The sequence below is a fragment of the Tubulanus polymorphus genome, chromosome 12 (genome assembly GCF_964204645.1).
Source record: "Tubulanus polymorphus chromosome 12, tnTubPoly1.2, whole genome shotgun sequence".
NCBI lineage: Eukaryota > Metazoa > Nemertea > Palaeonemertea > Tubulaniformes > Tubulanidae > Tubulanus > Tubulanus polymorphus.
The window spans coordinates 214,359-239,687 of NC_134036.1; the positions used below are offsets into that span (position 1 = coordinate 214,359).

The following is a 25,329-nucleotide window of genomic DNA, read 5'->3' on the forward strand; positions in this document are numbered from 1 at the left end:
TGATGTCTTTATAAGCCCATTGAGAGTCACGAGTAGTGTTAAAGTATATGATATTTGTTATGTCACAATAATTAATAAATAAAAACACAAAAACAAAATTAACTCACCTTCCCTGCAGAAATACTTCTTTGTAAAATCGTGGATGCATCGATTAAACTTTTACCCTGTAATAGATAATAAGATGCAAATCAAAAACGATTTCTAATTTATGACAAAAAATATTTCTAGGACAATCTTTTGAAATTCTTACATGATCCTTCCAGACATGTTTGATTACTGCTATCGCATCGTCGTTTAGAATCGCGCCCGATTTCAACTGCGTCGCTAAATCTTTCTCATCTAATTTTGATTTTGTTGCGAATTTATAAATGAAACTGACAGCATTTACAACGCTTTGTATCGAAGATTCTGATTGGTCTAATTTCTAAAAAATGAAGAGTTCATTGTATAGAAATTTGGACGAAATAAAAGATTAGAAATTAATTATCAAAAATTAAAATCAAAATACACAATGTATTGAACTCTTATTAAAGATCATCGTCAGTACCACACCTGACAATCATTTCCAGCAAACGTTGTGTATTTTGATTGTGATTCTTGATAAATGGATTTGTATTTTAAACCTGGTTGGTATAAAGTGGGTATTGAATCTAATCTCAACCTTAGAAAAATAAAGTAGACCGGGCCGTTCTATCAATATTAATGAAAACGCAAAAGTAAATACAGTTGTTTCTTTGCATCTTTTAATAGACACAAAAACCTTGTTTCCTTTATTTCTTTGAAGCAGAATATTGTTATGAAAATGAATCAATGTTTAACTAACCATCTGAAAGTTATTGATATTCACGAAACTAATTTTCTGCTGCTGGAACGACATACATTCTTGACACTGAAAATGAAAACAAAAAGAAACGGTTTAAGACAAACACTCCAATTCTTTTCTGAATGTTTGACCTCAGAAATACTTGGTCCACGGTTTTCTACTCACCAGTTCAGCAAATATATCTTGTGGAATATTATTTATGATATTAGCGGCTTCGGTAAAACCTGAAACCAACGTGAAAATAGTTTTAAAATCCGCGTAATTCGTTAAATAAATTCGTTGATTGAATTGACTATCGGGTCGGATTTCAAGCGTTATTTCGTCGTTAATAACCAATTTTGCAACCGGTAAAGTATTTCATATCAACGAAGGGAAATTCAACTGTTTCGAAAATATAAAATCGGCCTCGAAAACATTTTCAAACATGTTAAAATATCATCAAAAACATCGTAACTAATTACCATTTGGGGCGGCTTGCATGACGTCCGCCATCTTGAACGATCACATGACCATCCGGGATTCCGCCGGGAAATCCCTGGTACTCCGCCATCTTGTACGATCACATGACCTAGGGTTAGGGTTAGGGAATTCCTAGGAACTCCGGAAGTATCGGCGACCACATGACCTAGGGTTAGGGTTAGGGAATTCCTGGGAAACCCGGAAGTATCGGGGATTCCTGTAAACAACATGGCGGCCAGTGTTGCTGTCAAAAATGATGATTTTTGGACGTGATTTGAATGTAATTTCCGGCGCTTTGAGCGACTGAAGGAACGATCGAAGGTTAGTAACAAATACACAGTATTTTAATTCACAAATTAAAGCTAAAATGTAAGAATTCATGATCTAAATTAGACCCGAAAAAGCGATCTAAAACTGTGCAGTCTCTACACCGAAATCCTTATCACTTGTCTGTAACTATCCTATATTTCTATTTTACAGAGCCTATTGTAAGGATGTATTTGACTGTTGTTGAGTGTGACAGTGATGCCCGTCATTGATTAGTTCATCATTGTTGCATGAAAGATGAATATCACCGTGACGACGCAGCGGGCGCGTCGTCAACGTCACGTGTTTATGATCAGTCAGAGCGAGGATTCCGGATATCACCCCGACGACACGATTATACCTCACAACAATGAACTAAACGCCTTGGATACGATCTCCGTACACGAGTATTCCAGTCCGAAATGTCTACCGTTACGGAAACTAAGGAAACGATTGCTGAGAATGTTGTGGCGTGGTTGGATCATGCTCGGATTAGGAGTAGTGATATTTGTGTTGGGTCTCTCTATAGGAGTCATATATTTCTGTATTAGAGGTGCAACATCAACTCTAAAATACACAGAAACAGTTCCTACCTACGTTCCTGCAATACTGGTACGATTTCAAACCTTCATTGTATTTTGAGATGATATTCCATATATTTGAGATATATCTCATATGAATATTTGAGATAATGATATTTTAATGTATTTTATAAACATTTCCATATATTCTATGAGATATGCTATTTGATATTGAGATAATGATATTTTGATATATCTGAGATAATGATTGTTTATATCTATAGTTGATAGTAACTGGTATATTGTGTAGTGTATTCTATTGGAGGAGATATGAATCATACGTAAGTTTGAGTCTCTGTTTCTCTATTGAACGTATTATTAGAATATTTCTCTGATCTGTATTGTTGTCGTTGCTAGGCAGCCGGTTCGCTGGTATTGTGTATAATTATGGCTCCGTTCTGCGCGGTTTGCGCGGCGTTAACGTCGCTACAACACGTTGCTAGGATACACGATTTACACAATTGTTCGTATCGGCCGCCGATGTGTCGATGTTACGGAGTAACGGAGATCCACCAGTATGAGGTCACTTCCTGTCCCGTCGTGTTCGGTTCGTTACAGACTTATCTACACGTTAAACTCGGCCTGTACTGCGGTGCTGCCACCTGTTGTTCGATCGGTGCCGTACTATGCCTTCTGCTTGTGAATTTCTGCCGCCCCGTACGCCATCTATATTCAGAGGTAAGAGTAAGATTGATGGATTTTGAATAAATTTGCATATTTAATTATGTTATTTTAGTGAATTTGCATGTTTAATTTGATGAACAGGATGATCGCCGCCTATTGGCTGAACACGGAGTGAATACAATGAGTCAGAATTCAGCGTTTGCTCTCGAGGAAATTCCCGATCATCCGTCGAGCAGACGACATTCCATAGCAACCAGTCCAGTAACCGGGGAGGATGCTCCGAGACAGGACAATATATTCGAGCGTCTCCACGGTGACCGAAGAATCGTCGACCCAACGACTGCGAGACACAATCACAATCAGCAACGATCGTCATGGGAGACGATGCAGATGTCTAGATTCATCTCATTGCCAGGGGAACCGCGATGTTGTTTGTTGGGAATAAGACGTAATGATAGCATAGTTCGCAACAACACATCGACTGGGAACCAAACCGGGGTATCCCAGTCGGAGTTGTCTGGTAACCAGTCCGTGATGCCCCAGTCGGAGTTGCCTGGTAACCAGTCCGTAGATGAAGTAAGTGTTGTAAATGAAGTGGAGAATGTTGAAAGAGAATGCAGCAATGTGGAGAATGTTGAAACTAGAAACATTGAATACCAGGAAAATTTAATTCGTGAATTTAATTTGATGCAAGAAAGATTAATCAGAATGTGGTTGGATCGGTGCCAAAATCTACCGCCAGATGGTTACCACGGCGATATAAATTCAACGGGACCGATACAACGAAACAGCGTTCCACAACTACCGGTCGAACCCTTACAACGTCGCCCGTCTCAACAATTGCCATCGCAACCACGACAACGCGCCGAATCAGTGTACACAATACCTGATCAACCAATCAGACGTTTTATGAGTAACCAACGGTTACCGTCTCGACCAATCAGACGTAACAGTACCGACACGCAGTTACCACCGTTACCGCTCTCACGTCGTCCCGGTAATCACGGTCGTTATAGTAACCCCGGGTTACCACGAGCTTCACGTAATCCTCTACAAGTGAGGATTGATTACCATGAGAGAGTGGCGCCACCTACAATCGATGAGGTTCCCGTTAATTTCACTGATGAATTTTATCGTATTTTACGAGAATCAATCAACAGCGGGCAGACGACCGGTTGCTGCGGTAACGTGATGTTAATACCGGTGCCTTTTGTAGCGTTACCCGAGGATCCCCCGCCTCCTTACTGCTCCCGTCCAGCATCAGTCCTGAGCGGTCGAATCTCGGTTACACGTGATAGTTCATCGGGCAGTAGTCATAGCAGCCATATCTCGATAACCGCTGAAATACCAGTCGCTTAGCAACCCGTCTGTTAACATTTTTGTGATATTAGAACGGATTCAATTGTTTTATCATTCCACGTAAACAGATTCCAGTCGTTGTAGTCATAGTAACAGAGTCCAGTCGTGTATTGATGACTAACAGAGTCCAGTCATACAAACACGAACAGTTGCATTTAGAATATTTTATTGATCTGGTTTTTGTGCCGTTGTATTTATTGGTTTACTCACCAGGGGGCAGTGTAATCACTGATTTATCTATTTCTATGATATCCTTTATTTCATCTCAGAAAGTTCAGTAATTTCTAGATGATATATCGATGCATTTGTCAGTTAAATAGTCCATTAGATTATAGGAGTCAGTCTACTATTATAAACTAGTCAGTTGACTAGTCCACTAGTCCATTCTATCTCCGTATTTCAACTACTTTTACAAACATAAATATTAAGATCTGTCCTAAAATAATTGTGATAACTTTTCGCTTTCCGTCGACTTTTACAAGAATATATTATTTCCGTTAATTTTAAACGAATGATTGATGTTTTTTTCGGGCTGGGTTTCCAGATTTGATCGTAATTATAAATAATATTGAATTTGCCGTCTTGAACATTTGTTGATTTGTTTCAATTTTTGAGTGAAACGTTTTTTGTGATCAATTTATCTGTGGGAGACGTTGCAGCAACCCGCCACCTAGTAGGAAACCCTGGAACTAGGCATTCTGACCAATCATATCAAACAGGACCGAGGAATAAACTTCATACAGACATGAAGAGACCGGAGACTGCCTAATACTTATGATAGGAAATACTCTAGTGGAACCTCGGATATGACGAAAAGATTTTCTGGTTTGTGAAGCTCGCTGTAACCAGGGAGACAGTACACTGATTGTCCTGCGTTACACAATTATCTGTATAAGTCCTCTATAGGGAGGCGTGATGCATCAAATTGCAGTGATAGGATTATGACTTCAATAAATCTGTTCTTCAGGGTATGCACAAACCGTTTGACCACGGAGTGGTCGAGCAGCAGAGACGACAGACAGGAATGAAGATGGATGGATAGAATCCTTGCTGCAGATCTGATGCATGAATGACAAACTCGCCCAGAAGTTGCAATACAGCCCCAGTTGGACGAGAGAGAGAGAGATGATATCGATACAGATCCGATTTATGAAACACAAACTCATCCACTTTAAACGACCACAACTTCACTCTTTTATTTAATCAGCATTTTACTTATAAATAATTACAAGCCTGGAATTTGTATAAAAACATACGGTTTTTTCTTACGGTTTAGAATTTAGAATTACATGAAAGATTGAAGTCAGTGGAATTTGTTTAGTTTGTTGGTGTCATCCAGGCTTCATTATTCACCCACTAGAGCGCGCTACTGCAGGTATTTACAGACTCGTTTCTTCATGATGTTTAATGTTGTTTTCGTCGGAATGAACAGCCTATATTAAACATAAACAACAATAAACATTCAAATTATCCTGTATTAAATACAAACAACCACTAAGATTCAAACTATTGCCTTCAACAATTAAGTACAGAACTAGAACTATAAATAGATTCAACAAATTGGAAATCTGCCAGGTCACCAAACACTGCTGATATGAATACAATAATATTTTGATACAAGGTAAGGCTTGAGTAACAACGTAAAACATATAAAACCAGAATGACCTTCAGAGCCGAGTAGGGGGGCTCCTGCTTGGTGCCAATCAGGAGGGTTTCATCAGGAGACCAAGAGGTTATGGAGGGGGTTCTAATGTCTTACTACGATACGTCAAAATCAGGATATCGAAGGGTCTTTTCACAGTAGGTCACAATAGCAGAGGTCTTCCAATTAAGTTTTACTTCTTACTGAAAGAGGTCTCTTGTCTGACAACAACAGAGCATCAGGATGTCAAAATGGGATGAAGAAATAAGGGGAATCACTGACACTATCACAGGGGGCGCTGCTACAAGTCTGAGGGAATCAGGGGATGTGTCTACTACGGGTCTGAAAGAATAAGGGGAGGTCTGAGGAAATTAGGGGGTGGCCTAGCTACGGGCCTGAGCGTGTATGCGGTGATATATTTACCTTCTGTTAGTCTGGCTTTACCGCCGGTCGGTTGACACAGAACGGTCGAACATCCTACGCATAGTACGACGGTCTGAGCATGACTGAAAACTGTCGTGATTTTATAACAACCTATAAAAAACAAATCAGTTAATTATAGAAATACTCGTCTAACAAAATACCTGCGACTATAGATTGAGTTTCCAATATTTTCACCCCAACAGGTTTAAATGCTGACCCGGTTCAGCGTAACTGGGTTGAGGAGATCGTTAAGTAGTTTCTGGTGTAACATACCTGGACATTTGACATCCATGAAATATGAGTTCGGGCTTTGTACAAGACGCTTCAATTTACATTTCCTTTTCTCAACCTCCTGAGAGGGATGTAATAAATCCTTAGCTAACTGAAATTAGAAAAACAACAAAACCTGTCAGTCAAAACAATGCGATACTGAATGAATCAGGATTCTGAGGCCAGCTGATTATGCTTATGTAAGGTTTGTACGTGTAAATGTGGAGACTCAAATGTCGTTTACGCTAAATCGGGGCTGTCAATTCGAATGAAGATTTCGAAGTTAAAATCGACCTCAAAAACGTAAAATTCAACTCGAACAGCTCCAGAAACTACTGTTATTTAGACCTGACAGAGCGTTAGACCCGCTGGATTTATCGTATTTCCGTAATTAGTGAATGTTTTCAGTGTGATACTTACAGGCATGGTTTCTGATTAGTGCCTAACGTGAAAGAGGAAGTACATTCTACCGGGGTTTACATTTAGAAATACACGCGGGACCCGATTGCACCATAGCCTGTAACTTTGTAAAACATTTCATATCTTTAGCGCAATACGGTTTCAAACAGTTTGGATATATTCCGAAATAATGAATAGATTCATGTTTTTTATAAGAAAAACTTTAAAGACCTATGAAAATGATTTAGAACGAGATTAAGATCGCCGGTTCCCCCGTTCGGTTCGAATCCCGACTTCAGCAGACATTTATTAAATATTTCCCTGCGTTAGTTTCCAGAAATCTTTCTACGAATTAGGATATAGAAATATCATGTTCTTACGAAACCGAGTTCAAATAAAGAATTTACCTTGACCGCTAAAATGTTACTTTTTTAGCAATAAAACAAATATTGAATTGAATCAGCACCTGTTGGGTTCGAAACCCACTTTTGATGTATTCTCAGTCTCAACTTCTCATGACAAGTTTAGACTAATTCTTTCCACACAAAATTAATGTCTATGTCGTATAAAATCATTGCAAAGGCCTCATCATAAATCCAGCCACGTTTTGCTTTTTTTTACATCTGCCAGAATATAACATTGATTGTATTGAATTTAAAAATGTATTGGGTTCGAGTCCTTCTATTTTCACTCTTGCAGCAGCATTGACAAGTTTGTACGTTAGATGGCGCATGTGTGAACAATGCCACAGCACCGATCATATCAAGCCTTACGGATTCCACTATTCTGTGTGTAAATTACTAACTATAAGTAATTTCTAGTTTGAGGCCAAGTATTCTAAATTTGTCCGGGAAAGGGACAGAGTGGAAGGAATCAAGTAATGTTTCAGTAATTTCGAAATATTCAAATAATAGTCCACTTACCTTCAGCACCGCGCAGGAAATTCTCGAGTGAAGATTGGTGTTTGAAAAAACTCGAACAATTCAAATCGTTCTTCATCTTGTCATTTAAACTATCGGGTGTAGTCTAAACCCAATCTAATTCTACTCTGTAGTTCTGTGTTAATTGTTGCGTACCGCACCCTAACAATCGCTTTTAATCTCGTGTTTTAATTGACGCTTACGGTGACGTGCGCGATTCATTAATTAAGACGGATAACGACCTGAGGGTAGGAGAACAGCTCCGGAGATGGGGACAGCTCATGGGGTTGGGAGAACAGCTCCTGGGGTTGGGGAACTGATGAAACCCGCCTGACGTGATGTTTCTTTTAAATCTGACTTGCAATATCTGGCTCTGTAGATTCAGTAATATTGTAATTTAATTAAAGCTGTTCTTTCTAATTTATGTAAAATTAGTTATTGATTAATAACTAATTAGTTATAGAAAATTGCGCTGAGAGTGAATCACGTTATAAAAACTTTACAAGATAAAAAAAATATTTTTTTGTGGTATTTTTGAGGAATTGGTCGCGGATTAGTAAATGCTGCACGTGGAACATCATTCATCGAAGCCATCAGTTTCCTACCCTGGCAAGCGAGTGTCGTTATGTAGGATAGAGGTTTATCTCGAGCAGACGTCGACTCACGCGCGCGCTATAATGTTTCCCTCCGAGAGTTTATCATCAAATGTCCAGATAATAGTTGTAAAACATGACGCGACTGATAAAACTTCTGGTGCTTCGACTAATGGATCTATTATAGCGATGGAACTCAGACCTGAAGCTACTCATTGGTTTAACTTTGTACCTAAAAACGACGACACGGGGAAATTAAGAAATCTCTATTGATAAATGTAGCCTGACCATTATATTCTTATTGTTGTAGATATAGCTGTAGGGATCTCTTCGGCGTCTAGACTTTTGTTCTTCATCATGGATGATGGCAAACCTATGAAAGAGAAAGAAAAAGTGCATTTGCAACTTCGAAAATCTTGCTCAACTTTAGTCAACTTAGTCTATGAAAATTTACCTTAATAATAATCAAATGATACTAAAACTAGAAATTCACATGTACTGCTGTATTCACTGTACATCTATTTACAGTGTACATGTATAACAGTGTACATGAATTTACAGTGTACATGTACATGTGTAGATGTAGCGAGCGTTACGGTTTCCTTTGCTTGCCGGAAAACAAACTCGCTGTTATTTCTGCTATGAATGTCGAACTGTCTGTTGCTGCTGCTGCTGCTGCTGTGATGACAAGTAAAGGAAATTACGCGTTTTCCTGATTGTAAAAAAAAGTATCAATATAAAGATGCTATTTCCGAGTTAGATGTTGTCTCTCTCCTCCTCTCTCTCCTCATCTCTCTCCTCTCTCTACTCCTCTCTCCTCTCTCCTCTCTCTCCCTTTCACTCTCTCCTCTTTCTCATCTAGTCATTGTTTATATAAACACATCCCCAATAATTGAAAATAAACCTTTCACGGAGCAACGACAAAAAATATATCATACATATCTAAATAAATATTTACTTATATCAAATGGATCAGATATATATGTTTCTAATGTCATCCCTCTATTCAATCAGATACTCATCATTTTCAAGAGTCTTCTTTGTATCGAAAAGTTCTATAGTACAGGAAAAATCAATTCATAAATCTGGATTGTATAGCATCAGATGTTTGGTTGATCGTCTTTGTTGACTTTAAAGCCGCTTTGTTTTATTTTAGGAATTCCACAAGGGGAAAATAAGGATACGGTTATTATGTCAAAATCTTACATATTAGATATATATTTCTTCGATATCTTTTTGTTGAAGTAAATTTCGGCTAGATACATTCAGACTTGACTGTTCTGTGGTCGTGGTTACAAAAAGACGATAAAAATCATGATAGGTTGAAAAAGTTAAGGGCTACGCGCACGACAAGTTGTTGGTCGTTATCGGAAAGTTTTTCCAAGCGAGACAGAGCGCAACATCAACAGCAGCAGCAACCGAACTGTATCACATCAACTGATAGCGCGGATAATCAGTTTACGACTGGCTACCTCGAGGCTACTATGAAATCACTACGCGGTTTGTACCGACCAATTTCCTTCTCAATTATACCCGTCCGCCATCGATAACCAACCTCAACAGAACCGACGACAAAAATCGAGAATAATTTCATAATTCCGTCTCGTTTCGCTCTCTCTCCGCCCGATACGACTGATCGCTTATGACAACCATCGATAACGTCGTCTCAACGCGCACCTTTTTGTCGACGTATTAGTTCATTGTTACCGCCGTCGCGAACGAATTTAACCAATTTCTCCTAGCGACGATGGAACAGATGCGTTTAGATTAGCCGCAGTAAATCGAATTACTGGTTTCGATTGTTGCGTGCTACGTGGTGATTGGTGCATGACTGAGGTGTATTGTGACATTGTAACCGATGTGTTTGTTGCAGTAATTCCCAGAGAGTTGCCGGGCGACTCGGCGCGTGTATGTCTAACTCTTATCGAAATGCGACGTGAGGCCGGCTTAAAATTCCATTAGTGACGGATAAGTGCCCGAACACGAAAGCGTATCGTCACAAAACGACATTTTCGAGAACTTCGGTTAAAAACCCTCTCTTACCTCGTCTGCGCAAGTGTAAACAAGTTAACGAAGTCAATTTAACCATGAATAGAAAACAACGTGCGACATAAACGTCGACAAACTCTTCCACAAGTACAGTATTAGATCAACTAGTTTCAGCTTGAGCTAAAGATGTCTAATTTTTCAAAAACTCCTTACAATATCATAACTAAAAGTGGCCAAATTGCAAATAAAATGGCTTATTTGGGGGGGGGGGGGTTGACACAGCAGCATCAGTCACTCGTGGACATTTTTTTGGTGGGGGAGGGGTGCTCCGACTTTCGTATTCCATGGTCAAAAATACAGTTTAACTCAGATGTTTGGCCTCCTCCTCTTCTTAACCTTGGTCAAAACTACCGGTGCACACGAAAAAGGACGGTGGACCGAAAAGTCAATAGCGATGGAGTGAGAACGTGCCAGGGGCGGTGTTAAACGATCCTGGATGCTGGGGTGTCTTATACAATACGTTAAAAGGTTTGTGTTTACAGAACACGTGAAGTGAACGGAGTGAACACCATCACACTCTCTCGAGCAATGATCGATCCCTGACTGTTGTGCGACTTTTAGAACGATATTGTAAAACTATTTAGAAACTAAGTGTAGAAATTCACGGAATATCAAAAGAGAAATTGAAATTTTATGATGTCAGGATTTTCCAAATAATCAGATATTAGGCTAAGAAAATTTGATACCAGCCGCCTAGATCTGCCCTGGGCGTAACTGTTTTAAAATCACGTTAAAGCTAACAGTAATATACCCGGCAGTTGTAGAAATAAACTGATTGCAAATTTCATTGCAGTTTACAAAAATGACCCGTCAGATGAGGAGAAAAACAAGGTAACCTTTTATTGTCAACCTTAAACCAGAAATGTTCACAAATAGATTGTAATTGGAGACAGATATTCTGACATCTCCAAGATATAACCAACAGTCCCTCCTGTGGTCAGCGCGTTTAATTCTTGCAGCGCGGTTGTTTCTATTTTACGACCGGTCTAGATCCCGGTAAGACTTTGTGGTCCGCGACATTTTATAGCATTAAGAGTAAGATTTATAGATATGGAATGAATGACATTCTATGAGAGACTGGAGGTGCAAGTGTGTGTGTAAGAGGCTGCTTCAGCGAGATATACATTCTGCTTATAAGGAACGCGAGAGCGCGTGTACTGAACAGTGTTATTATCTCACACTTGACTCTCCCGTCCTCTCAACTACTGATGCCTCTACAGGATTTTACAGTTTAAAGGTAAATTAACTACTGAATATTTTAGATGTTGTTTCTTTTCTGGTTGCCGAATTGTAACAATTGGATTCCGTTGCCCCGGGACACGCGGTTCCGCAGTTCGCGGGCCGCGCTGTCGCAGAGTCCTAAAGTTACAGGGCACATTAGAATATTGATATAAACAAACCTAACTTTTAACTGATATTTAACTCACATGACTGTGGAACTGGCTCCTTTTTTTGATTATGTCTAATTATGTAGTATACAGTCAAATCCGCTTAATCCGTGTCGGATTAATCCGGATTCTGGTCTAATCCGACAGTATCTGCAGACTCAATTTGTTCATCAATATACAAGATATTGGATGGACCAATTCCGTCGTGGCTTAGACTTAAGACCATCTTAGTTCTATAACCAATCTAACAACTTAAGACCAGTCTTAAAATTTAAGACCACTTTTGGGATTTAAGTCTCGACTATGGAATTGGGTCCTGGAATCAAATAAAACTCTGACATAGCTGAGGAGCTGAACTAAGTCCAAAGTCGTATTGAAATGTAAAAATACGGGGTCCCTTTATTCTAGTTGAAAACACAATAAGTAGATGTTCTGCCCTACAGGTTGAAGATCTCTGTGAATCAGAGACGAATTTTTTCTGTGATGTTGGCGGTACAAGCTCATATTACAGTTTATATACACGGAACAGATATGAATAAAATAGAGAATAATTTGTCACCTGAGGGATCGGGGAGGGGAGGGACAGGCCGGGAGGGGAGGGGGAACAAACACCGGGTCATTAGTATCTAACATCAAAACGACTGCATCGAAATTACGAATTGAATCATAATCTTGTCCAACAAACTATCACAAAACTTTCATAGTGCTATTATTACACGGGGAACTAATTTGAAAATTCAATTTTGACTTTTCTTTTTTGAGTGGACTGGAATTTATAACTTGTAACCAGTAACTGACCGGTTTTTGAGAGTATGAATATTTTCGGGGTTGGCGATATTTTTAAGAACTGGTATTAAACTATTTTGACAGTGATGTACGACACATTTCCGGGGATTTGGGATAAAAACTGGCGGTGGTTATTTTCTATTCGTTACGAGACTGAGTTATCTGGTTATATACGCTCCATTAATCATTTCGAAAGGAGACGGTTCTTGATTCGGCGTAAACCAGTTTTTCCATGTTGTCACAAACCGATGCCGTTTCTCTCTCCGAGTGTGGAGACTGTATCGTCTCGGAGATACAGTATGTGTCTCGGTAACCGGGATATTTACATCGCGCGCAATAATCGGTGATCTGTTTGCCTTAACGTCATTTCGTGATGAACGACCCCACACCAAGATAATCCCGACACCAATCGAGAGAAAAATTATATCGTAACCGAGGTAATAAATATCGAATTTTTAACGCATTTACGCGACATATTCATGTGTTAGAAATTGACCGCAAGGTGTCGCTAGAAAGATACGATCAGGTTTTTAAACCAATCAGAACGTTGGATTTCATCAACTGGCCAATGAGCGTTCGCCATATTTCTAATGATAACATGATAACCATGTGATGAAATATGCCGAGTCCGTGTTGTGAAAATACATTTTCAAGTTTGGTGGAAACATGAAGACGAATTATCTAAGAACAGCCACACTCGGAACTGTCCTAGCTTTTTACTAATTACCGGAACCAGTGAGTAACTTGTTTTAACGCTATTAACCTGTGACGCTGAGTCTGAAGGCGACAGTCGCAGAGAGAGGAGTGAGAGAGGAGTGAGAGAGGAGTGAGAGAGGAGTACTCGACTTCATGCCGCACTCTGCGTGATCGCCTGAAACACCACACTCAACGTCACCGAGCTAATTACAACACACAACCGACCGCGACTCCTCGCTCAATTATATCTGTTACTCACTTACCGCAGCAGGAATCAATTAATACCACTGTCGATTCGCTCATCTCCCCGAATACTCATTTAATGGTCGTTTTGTGTTTTCACTCGGCGCGTCTCAGATTTGTGAAGAGCGACCTTTAATGGTGTATTGCAAAAATCCACTCTATACTTCCTTATATTCGATAAGCCCCGCCCTCTTCTTCTTATTGACCCTCTCCAGTTAGAGGGCGAACTTCGGTTATCATCGGAGTTTGTCGATTATTTTGTGAATGAAACGAATGCCAGAACTATATAGTCTGGAAATAGTTGACCTCGGGATTGAGCGCGGTCGCTGTATTTTCGGACCTATTTCCAAGATGGCCAGTTATTAGTTCCGGCCACTAGTCGAGACTTACCACGAAAACCGAAGTTCGCCTAAAGATGTGTCCTGTAGGTGTGTGGCACCACTCCCTGTAGGTGTGTTAGCACCACTCCCTGTAATCTCCTGATAAACGTTGAAATTATAATGACAGGTCTTTATAAAACAAGAACTAAGTTTGTTGTCAGCCCTTCAGATATTCATACTGTGTTATAATGATCTCTCACCGTAACACAACACGAGCGTCTTTAGACCTTGGTAAATATACGATAGGAAAGTACTGTTTATGCATATTCATCCCCTGCTTCTTGTAATGGATTTCGGCCAAGTACTAATGTATATTTCCTGACAGATATTGATAAGGATAAACTGAGGAAATAGAGCCGGGAGTCCCAGGAAACCGACACGATTCTAGCTCAGCGTTATATCATACTGTGGGCTAGTGAGAAATCTTGTTCCTTGCCCGTGGCTCTAGTTGTGGCTAATGTACTGAAAAATGTATGCATGTTACTGAGACTCAACGGAAACTAACTCTCTCTCGTTCACCCGACAGATAACTGTCACACACAACACAACGCGTTACATTACTGAAACTAAACTTACATTGACTACAAGGTGTTTTAACAGCCAGGTCCGTATCAGGTCTGATGTCTCGGCATCAGCCTGGAGCCTGGGGCCGTCTTAGGACCGGTCTGAAGCCTGGGACCTTCTTGCAATCAGGGGCCTGGGACCTTCTTGCAATCAGGGGCCTGGTACTGTCTCAGTGTCAGGCTGGAGCCTGGGACGGTGTTAGTATCAGTGTGAAGTGTTTAAGCCCGAGTGAAGAAGGCAAGGCCGCCTGTGTTACTGCGCACTGCGGGACTGAGATGTGAAGGAGAATGCTGTTAATCAAAAGGAAATCTGGTGTCAATTGTGACACTTCAATTATTAGTGTTCTCACAGTGAGTTATCGCCGCATTCACATAAACCTCCTCGAGGAGATATGAGGGTATGAATTACTGTCTCTAACTCCTCCTAGTCTCTCTGCGTCCACGCGGTGTATTACTGACATCTCAAATACTTTTAATATCGACCAATTAAATAACGTTTTACTAGGAAGAAAAACTAACGCCGATTTTGATTGGATGATTAGCGCTCCTATTTTGACCAATCAGAGAATGTTTAACATAGAAATAACTAACACCGGTTTTGATTTGATAATAAGCTCTTGCATTTGGACCAATTGGACCAATCAGAGATGGGTTTACATACAGAACGGTGCTGATTGGTTATCCCATTCGGATTTCAGCCAATCAGACAACGTTTCACATACGAACTTGTTCTAACTTCCGGCCAAAATGGATGTGTCATGATTTCTTATCGTCCGAAATTATTATTTTGGCAAAAGCATGTATTGACAGAGAAAGGAGAATAGAGATAAAGAACCGTTAAATTAAGTTTGTCATCGCTGTTTCGTGGTGACATTTAGTATTTTACAATCTCCTCTCTATTAAGCTATGATATTTAGCGACAACATCGAACTGTACGAAACCAATCACCATTAACTTCTACCGCTACTGATGTGTGTATTATATAAAACCAGGATGGTTTACAACTACGAGTCGGGCAGCGTTTAAACAGACTATCACCAATAAAAACACTAACCGTGGAATCGTCGTTTCGCGAGGAAATTACCACCAATCACAATATTAACCAGCCAGTAAAAATGGCGCCTCGTATTGTACGGAATGGATTGCAGGATGAATGGCTGGATGCCAGACTTACAAAAACACTTCCTTCCAAGCCATTATACCCTATTCTTAGTTTTGATGTCCGGCAATAACCAAAGCCTCGGTCACAAATTACTCCTTGTTAATAATAACTGGCCATAAATATAGAAACACAAACTCGCTGTCGATGATGCTGGACCACGAGTCCAGATCAGAGATAAATCGTGCAAGCTATAACTGCTGCAAAGACTCATCCCTGATATTACCTAATATTCGCCTCATAAAATAAACAGTAAATGAATTTATCCTTTCGCGGTGGATTCCTTAGGTATTTGCTGTCCAATCAACTATCGCTGTCTAGTAGATATTGTGTCGGATTATAGACAAACAAATAACGCGTAAAACCTTCATCAATGGTGACCACTAATACAAAAGGTTTTCATGATGTAAATCTTCGGCACGAATTCTGAAGAATTCATGCATGCTATAGTTAATTGGACCTGGAAACTTGCCGTACATACATACGATCAAACGGGATATATGATCTACGAGAGAGGTCTGTGTTGTCGTGTAAATCACATGTTGTGTTTGCCTGGTCCAATATGGAGAAAAATGTAAATGGCTGCAATATCAATTTTTGGCACCATTTACTCTAAAAAGTCCCTGATATATATAACACGTGCTCCATCCCTCAACTGAACTCCTGATTGGTTCTCACTGCCTCCTCCAGTAACTACAGATGCGTCGCTTGATTGAAAAAAATCTCACTATATTCGATTTGGATGCGATGTGACTTTCACCGGCTGCAGCAGTCAAACACTCACCTGCCAGAGCCGCCGTTGTGCGTGTTGCCGGAAATCGGATAAATTCTCATTTAAAAGGTTTTTGATAAAATGGCGAGCGAGGTGAACTGTAACAGGAAATAGAGTAAAAATCTAGCGTAACTTGAGAGCACATTTCGAGAGAGAATAGTCTGCGGGTAAATCGTACAGTATATTCAATTATGTACTTGAATGTGAAATTTGCCTCATGATTCAATGATATATATCTCTGCGCTGCGCAGTTCGACATTTCAACATGACAAAATGTGAAACTGCCCTTGAAATAATTACTAAAAACGTCGGCACAAATTCCGAATCAAATTTAACGCCAAAAACCTGTAACTTACTTCCCAGATATTCCTAAAATTTACACAATTAAGTTCACTATATCATTGTTTTAAAATAGGAAGGTTTTAATTGAAATTTCCAAGATTGTGTCACTGAATTTCTAGGAATTCTTAAAATCTTCACAGTTTAGTTTATGACTTAGAAATTTCAATTCAATTGTTAACAGTAAAATAAATGATACTGACTGCGAAAAAAATTGATAATTGCGGAAAGATCGAGATATCGAATTGAGGAGAGATCGAGATATCGAATTTAATGCGACTATTTTTCTATTCGCGGATACAGAGTCTACAGTGTAAAACCCACTCTCATGTCATCAGCATTTCGATGTCGTTTGTTAATGAGTCTAATGTTGTTTGTCGATTTGTACAAACGACACACGACATACGACACATTTATTGACAAGCTGTCTCGCAGAGAGGCGCGATACATCATTCTGTGTGTGTAGTTTATAAACACATTTTCTCCGTTTGTCAACTGACTTTTTTAACAATCACTAACAACATGACACCGACCGCGGACGCCGCCGTATCTCGATGACTCCCCCGTCTCTTATTATAGGCATAATGATTAATTAACACGCACACCGCCAGGCGACACCACCAGACAGTGATTGACATAAAGTTTTAGAGAACTCTAGATATTGTCGGTGATAAGTAAAGAGTGATTGTTTTGAGAGTTCAATCGCTCAGTTGCACAGCTGTTATTCAATGATTCAAAACAGTCTTTTAGATTGACTATAGAACCAAGATGTTCTAAGGCGGGTATCAGTTAGATTGACCCAAAATCAGCTTAGGCGGGTCCTCAATCTATACATTGTGCAACTGTTCCCTGACAATTTTCGGAACCGTCCCCGGAAACAATGCGCATTGGCGCGTTCATACGCCATCAGATGGCGTTATAAGATCCCCGATTCTTCAAGGTCGAGTGGATCCTACACGTCTAAACACTGTCACTTACATAACTCATTACAGTAACAGCCATTTAAAAAAGTGCTCACAGAGACTTGATCATACTGGAGTCAGTAGTCTGCGTGAATCTCGCCGAGAGAGATTCATTCGCGTTTAAATAATTCATTTGAATGCATGAGTGACGACGCGCCTTATGGTTTCGACAGTAACCCAGTGACTCAATGCAATCCATCACAGTACGCTCTGTCTGAACCGATATCGCGAGCGATCTGGTTGAATTGAAGCTTGTGTCAGAATCTTGACGTATTTCAGTCAGTTTTTAAACGTATTTGACAAAAACCTGAATGAGATTTGAAATGTACAAGTTATCGTAGAAACTAATCAGGGATCTTGAAGAATATACGTAGTTGTAAAGAAATGGCCATAGAACCCAGTTCCACAGTTGTTCCACCCAGAACCCAGTTCCACAGTTGAAACAGAACCCACCGCAGTTCCATGGTTGAACCGGAACCAATAGTTCCACAGTTGTTCCACCCAGAACCCAGTTCCACAGTTCCACAGTTGAACTAGCATCCACAGTTGTTCCTCCCAGTACCAAGTCAACTTACAACCAAACTTTCCACCAGTAACTAAATCTCGTGTGCGTCTAAAATCAGTTCTGGCAAATTATACCAAACGACAAGATTTTTCAGCTAGCAATCAGTAACGACACGATATACAATGTCGTCTGAATTGGCTGTAAATGATGCTGGGGATATTCTGAGATCTGCAGCTCCGTCGCGTATTGTCTTACAATACGCCGAACGTTAACGCTACTTGGAAACCCATTTATTTCAATATCGCACGCAAATCACCAATTTGATGAAATACGATATAAAAAGGGACGCAGCAGCAGCAGCAGCAGCAGAGGCAGTTACTCGGCGACGATAGAACTTTACAAAGAAGAAGACAGAGATGACTCGGTTTGGGTTTCCATCCATCATTTTATTCAGTAGATCTATCATTGAAATCGTATCTTTATCGCCAATGGTTTTAATGGCTTCGTTTTATCCCGAGAATGATGATGATGATGATGATGACGGTGACGATGATATGTCTGCATCTTTTTCTCTCTCTGCCCGCCGCTCGGGAAAAGCATCAGACACGACTTAGAAATATTATAGACATATTAATCTATTTCCAAATCAAATGATTTCTTTTCATATATACCATTCAATAGTAAAAGTTGTTTAGGAATGCCACTATTGGGTCAATATGGTGTCATAACTCATTTGGTAGCGTCAAAAATGATGGTGTCCTCATTGAATATAAGTTAGATTTAAGTTAAACTTTGTATTATTTAATCAAAAAATTACTATTAGTTTTTAAATCATTAAATTTTTTATCAAAACATATTTCAAGTAATCTTTACTGTTTACTGTTTACTGTAAACTTCACCATTAGTTTCCTGTCCTTCACAGCAACTACCTACTTTTCGATATTTCTGCCCCTCTCATACGCGCGCTGTTGTTGGTCGATGGTTTACGGAGAGGTTAAAGATACGTGCTCTAATTGCTTCCACATATAAACAAACTGTTCGTTGTTCGTATAATAATTAAATACGGTAAAGTGGGAGTTTTTTCTGCTTCGACCATCGTCGCAACAGGAAGTCCGGAAAATGGTAATGTTTTGCTAATGATGGCGTCGCCGTAGACCTGTGTGTAAACCAAACCGGAACTTTCGACCTTTCCAGTAGAGATTGTGCGGTGGATAATCATGCTATTTACAGCCAAGCGGTAAAAGTCATACGTTAACAGAGCATGGACAGAGATGAGAGACGCGGTCATAGGCTAATAGTTTATCTAGACCTGTGGAGAGACGACACGTGATTTATCGGCATCTTGTGTTGCCCGAAATTGGTTAAAGGTGACATTGAAAATATGAAGTGGCTTTTAAAATTCTGTCGTTCCTTCCATAAAACATTGAGGTTAAAGTGAAACCACTTTTGTCCAGACTTTAAAAAGTTGAAGAATTTTGCCAGAAAGCAGAACATTTGGATCAAATGATATTTTGGGGATTTGATCGCAAATCCCCACAATGATTTTGAATATTGCATCAATATTCTTTTTGAGACACCATGAGACATAATGACGCCATGTTGGACACATCGATTAAAAGACGTTTATAGAAGTAATATCTATTTTGTCTTAGTTCTCTATCAACAAAAAACTGTTGACTTCAACAAAACCTTCGACACATAATGCATCTAATTATCGAGGTGTTTATTGTACTAACAGTTTGGTCGCATCGACAATTTGGTTTAGACCATATTTACACAAGGCCCCACAAACCATTTATCTTTGAGATTTTCGCTGATACAAGCAATTTCAGTCACTAAACAGTTTCCCATTAGTTCCTACCATCAGTCCTCGCCGGTTGGGATAATAGGAATTATGCAAATGAGCAGCGACGGTTATTTCGCTTGTTTATTTGAACTGGGAGTTCAGACGGCGGTGACGCGGCCGAGCATCCGTAAGAATTACCGAAAGACACCGGAATAATTATCGCTAGAACAGGAGTAATCAGCATGGCGACATTTGTTGGGATTCGGTGGAAAAAGTTACCACTCGATAAGTCTCAGTTCAACGACAGATGGCGCCTTCTGTAGTCGAGAGAGGTTGTGATTGGTTGCTTCGGTGAAAAAGCGACTTTGAAGGTGAAACTTAAGCAATTAAGGTTTGTTATGAAAAGAATATTTCATAACTATCGCTTAGATAATGTCAAATGCTGCGCAAGAAGTTCTGAACGCTCGGACACCATATGGGCCTACAATAGCACTTCCGGCTAGGCGATATTGTCATTACCATAGCAACAATGCTCGTCGAATTAACGCAAAATGACCACAAAGAACAGGACCAGAAATCCGCGCGCGATAGACATAGAGAGAACGCTTTTAACAGCTTATAACAAGATTGAGGATTAACTGGTGATCCACCGTCGGCACACTTCCTGATCAGTGGATCGTATCGTCACAGGCCACAAAACCCTGACTGTTTGTTTCACTCGGTAGACATTGAATGAAAAGAGAGGAAGGATTTTATAGAGAGACTAATCCGGATGACAACACAGCGTCGTGATTAGGCCAAGCAAAGTACGTTCAGCGTTGTACGCGTTGTAGACCGCTTTAGATGTTATGGGAAAGCGAGTCCAATTCGTGGAAGCTTTATTGCGGGAATTATCAAAGACATAGCAAGTAATGCATGCTAGTATTAGGACGAGTAAACCCTGCCGATTGTGCCGCTTAGAAACTTAGAAACGACTTCTCTTTGCCTGGAGTGATCTTTGTTGCGGTTGCTGGGAATCAACAGATTGCGATGAGGCCATAGTTACAACACATTCAGCACCGGTACAACTCAGCTGCGGCAAGCGAAAAAACCGTGTGGAGACAAAAAGGGGATAAGCTCAGAGAGATATAGCACTAGCGCAGACGGATGAAAGGTTTCTGAGAACCGCGACGTGTCTCAAGGATTACTATCAGTGTTACTAAACTGACGTGTCCGCTATTCGGGACGGGGAGGGGGGATGAGTGCGGAATAGATTTACAGATGTCCCAGATACAAATAAAAATTACACGAATGAATTCCCGTGAACAAAAACAGTAACCATTCCCTAAAATCCTAGGAAATAAGCACTTATTCCTTAGATTTATTGGTGCACTTTATTCCTAATATCCCGCTCCACACTATCCCTCAGCGTCGGTACATATCTTAATTCTGGGTCGGACTGTCACTGACTGCAATTTAGGAAAATACCCTTCAAAGAAAGCGCGTTCTGGCTAAAAAAACAGAAACGGTGCAACCCTCAATTTTGGACCAAACTATGACTGACTATAATTTTGTAAATAGATACATGTCTTTAGATTTGGTACATGTTTCCGATATCCCCTCCGCCCTTGCTCTCCCTCCCCTCCCTCCCACGGCAGAGATAACTCAGAGTAGTTGTATTACTCAGACATCTATTATACACTTGACAGTGAACCGCAGTGAAGACGATATACACAGTATCAGGTTGACTACATGTAGAGACTAGATGAAGCCCTCGAGTGGTTGTTGAACGTCATACGGTAAATTAGCAGCAAACTGAATCTAATAATTATTTACAAACCGTGCAGAGAATTTCATCATTATAGTCTGAGACACTGAGACACTGAGAGTTTGAGACACTGAGAGTTTGAGACACTGAGAGTTTGAGAGTTTGAGAGACTGAGACTCTGAGAGTTTGAGAGTCTGAGACACTGAGAGTTTGAGAGTCTGAGACACTGAGAGTTTGAGAGTCTGAGACACTGAGAGTCTGAGAGTTTGAGAGTCTGAGACACTGAGAGTTTGAGAGTCTGAGACACTGAGAGTCTGAGAGTTTGAGAGTCTGAGACACTGAGAGTTTGAGAGTCTGAGACACTGAGAGTCTGAGAGTTTGAGAGACTGAGACACTGAGAGTTTGAGAGTCTGAGACACTGAGAGTTTGAGAGTCTGAGACACTGAGAGTTTGAGAGTCTGAGACACTGAGAGTCTGAGAGTTTGAGAGTCTGAGACACTGAGAGTTTGAGAGTCTGAGACACTGAGAGTCTGAGAGTTTGAGAGTCTGAGACACTGAGAGTTTGAGAGTCTGAGACACTGAGAGTCTGAGAGTTTGAGAGTCTGAGACACTGAGAGTTTGAGAGTCTGAGACACTGAGAGTCTGAGAGTTTGAGAGTCTGAGACACTGAGAGTTTGAGAGTCTGAGACACTGAGAGTCTGAGAGTTTGAGAGACTGGGAGTTTAAGAGACTGAGAGTCTGAAAGAGGGATTCTCTCAATATGGTACTCATCAATTCATATCCATTGGGATAATCTAGGCCCCTACACAAAACTCAACGGAAAAGTTCACCTAAATGAACTACCGATTTATAAATCCAAAATCCCGTCCTTCCTTGTCATCGGTCCACACAACAAAACTAACTCAAAACTAATCGTCAAATCATCTCTCATTTACTAGTAAATCCATTCATATTCTAACTGAAGTTTTTCAGAATTAAGAATTCTTAGATTATATTGCTTTGTAAAATATATCTTAACCTGTAGTTAAATTTACTTTTATTTTACAATAAATCTCTACTTGTTTGATGGAGAACAATTTGTGACATTTGGAGAAACTCGTATGAAACGCGTCTTGCTGAGACGGAAAACTCAGCCTCCGGCGGCGTCGAAACCGTAACCAGCTGAATTGATGGATGATATTTAGGATGAAATCTTGCTAGTTACAGCTTGCTTACTCGGCTGCTGCTGCTGCTGCGGTTGCTGAGACAGGAATATGACTCCATTAACTCGACATTATTCTCATTTTCTGGATGAAACCATCATTTTCTCTCCCCTCTATCTCTCTCTCTCTCTATCTCGTGATAAATCGTCGGGGATCATTATGCAAATGCTTGTTATCAGTTTGAACATCGAATTTATTGCCGACAATTTCTGACGAATCGTTTAGTTTTTGTTCCCGTTATGGTTGGCTATTAGTTCCCACGTTTCCCGACAGATGTCGACTCTGTGTCTTGTCGCCTATGGCCCCGGGATCGAAACCGAGACAAGAGGCGGTTTTCTGATCACGAAAATTTCATCTTCAGAAATAATACCAAAAACAGTTAGTGTATATTTAGGTCACTAGGTGGCGCAAACATGTCGTTGATCACGAGATTTGTCCGCTGTAAATAACCACCTCAATGACCTTCAGGTCTCGGAGACTGGAGAATGTAGTTTGTAGCGCTAGATTAGAGAGATGTTACTATAAATCAGACGGCCCGTTACCAACAGTCGGTTCATATAGGAATCGCATTATTTAAGATTTTAGTGTCAGTTGTTGCGGAGACCTGCGCGTCAAAACTACCGTTATTAACGACGTTTAGATGACGTAATTAATACGACAAACGATGGATCCTTCGTGTATTTATATTCCGGCTCATCGCAGACGATAAATCCGTAACACGTGACCCGTATATGTAATACTGTTACATATAGTAGCAGCGGCAGCAGCAGCAGCAGCATAAGCATGATTGGGAAATTTTAGATGGATCGAAGTTTAATTTGACTGTGGACCCAGTTCCACGACTCTGAACCCAGTTCCACAGTTTTGGTGGGTTTGTTTTGACGTGGACCCAGTTCCACGACTCTGGACCAAGTTCCACAGTTCTGTGGGTTTAATATGATTCGGAATCCAGTATTCATAGTATTTAACAAAACCATGAATTATGAATTATGAACTTATTAGGGAACCCACGAATCTGCTCTGCAGTCGGACTTTTATTTTGGCTTTTTTGGTCTGCGGCCATTTTTTCATTCCCCGTCGGATTGCAACGAGCCATCAGTCATTCAGCAGATGACGCTAAAGTTATGTGTAGTAATAATATTGGCCATCCATCACACGGGACGATAATGCCCCGTATCAGCTGAGCTGTGATGCTGGACAATAGCTGCAGCCGTATCAGCGACTGCCATAACGTCCTATCACTACACGATACATTGAGCACTGATGGACCGCGAGTAAATTATAGTTCCGTCTATTATCGCTAGGCGGCTTTGATAAAAATGACTGCGACGAAGAATTTGAATTGTGAATCAGTTGCTGAATTATCTGATGTTTAAATTAATCATGTTTTTCTGATGATAGGGTTTTAATTAGAACCCCGAAACGATGTCTCACTGCTCCCCCCCCCCCCCGAAGAGACTGCGCACACAAACTGGTCAGTATCCAGCATGAGGTAAGGGTTCATCCAATCGCGGTTTACCGGGTTCATTAAATTGGTTCTCGGAGTTCCTCACATACCATGAGCGTCTGGTTTAAGATAACCGGCGGATGCCATAGTAGCAACGAACTTTTAATCGTCATAATTTCAACTATCTACTGGTCAACTCCAACTGACCACCTTCTGAGTAACTGCACCGCCAGACCAGCATCACGTGGCAATCAGATAGACCTGGTTTTATACCGAGTAACATTTTTACAACCAATGCACATTGTACAACAACAAACTAATGGCTCGATCTAATGAAAGTAAAGTTATAAATCGCTAGAATTGTATTTGTTCAACGTAGCGAACTAAATAGCAATCAAAACCCGCTGCAACCACTCGTAACTGCAGCATCCGTATCATCCGTAAACACGTCACACGATTACAACGCTTCAACGATTCCTTAGAAACTGACGTTACGTCGAACAATAGACGAACGTTTGTTGAACGCGTGTTATCTCGACGTTAAAACGCTGGATAACGCTGGATGGACGGAAAACGACTGGGCGTCCAGCGATACTGTTCGTGACAAACTCTCAAATATCGAAAATCTCATTTTCTCCGCCTTTTATGTTCTTTAGAAATTCAGGGTTGGTTTTTGGTGCAACGAAGTCCGTTGTGTTAAATGAGCCGTGATCTGATAGAAATCGCCGAACAGTTTGTGTGTAAATAAAGAAATTGTACGCTCTTATCGTGGACTGTGTTGAAACTGTTGCCATACGAACCGCGCGTAAAGTTCTGCATTATTGATGACCACATTCAAATAGGCGCAAAACCGAACAGCGCGCACTGGGTTCAACTGTACCCTCTAAAATATACATATTCATTTTT

General features: G+C 40.3%; 3 protein-coding genes across 4 annotated transcripts in view; 1 reads left to right on the forward strand and 2 right to left on the reverse strand.

Moving 5' to 3' along the window:
• The window catches only part of LOC141914083 (COMM domain-containing protein 6-like), a 54,413-nt gene that overhangs the window by 1,493 nt on the left and 27,591 nt on the right, over window positions 1-25,329 (reverse strand). The window contains exons 2-6 of one of the 2 annotated variants that reach the window (XM_074805361.1): window positions 8,688-8,772; window positions 989-1,047; window positions 824-889; window positions 251-424; window positions 108-164 (exon numbers count right to left, since the gene is read on the reverse strand). In XM_074805361.1, the coding sequence (XP_074661462.1) occupies window positions 108-164; window positions 251-424; window positions 824-877 (285 nt within the window). In that variant the 5' untranslated portion in view covers window positions 878-889; window positions 989-1,047; window positions 8,688-8,772. Of the gene's footprint in view, window positions 1-107; window positions 165-250; window positions 425-823; window positions 890-988; window positions 1,048-1,284; window positions 1,341-8,687; window positions 8,773-25,329 lie in introns of those variants that run through there. The other variant, XM_074805360.1, reaches the window with a different exon arrangement.
• LOC141914081 (uncharacterized) lies at window positions 1,320-4,619 on the forward strand. The gene is made up of 5 exons (XM_074805358.1): window positions 1,320-1,603; window positions 1,763-2,200; window positions 2,394-2,450; window positions 2,527-2,847; window positions 2,935-4,619. Exons 2-5 carry the CDS (start codon window positions 1,847-1,849, stop codon window positions 4,150-4,152), a joined length of 1,950 nt encoding a protein of 649 aa, XP_074661459.1. The 5' UTR covers window positions 1,320-1,603; window positions 1,763-1,846; the 3' UTR covers window positions 4,153-4,619.
• On the reverse strand, window positions 5,323-6,993 carry LOC141913948 (small ribosomal subunit protein eS27). Its single transcript, XM_074805174.1, has 4 exons — window positions 6,908-6,993; window positions 6,491-6,599; window positions 6,218-6,328; window positions 5,323-5,585 (listed from the first exon to the last, which is right to left on the reverse strand). The coding sequence occupies exons 1-4, from the start codon at window positions 6,911-6,913 to the stop codon at window positions 5,557-5,559; spliced, it is 255 nt and encodes an 84-aa protein (XP_074661275.1). The 5' UTR covers window positions 6,914-6,993; the 3' UTR covers window positions 5,323-5,556.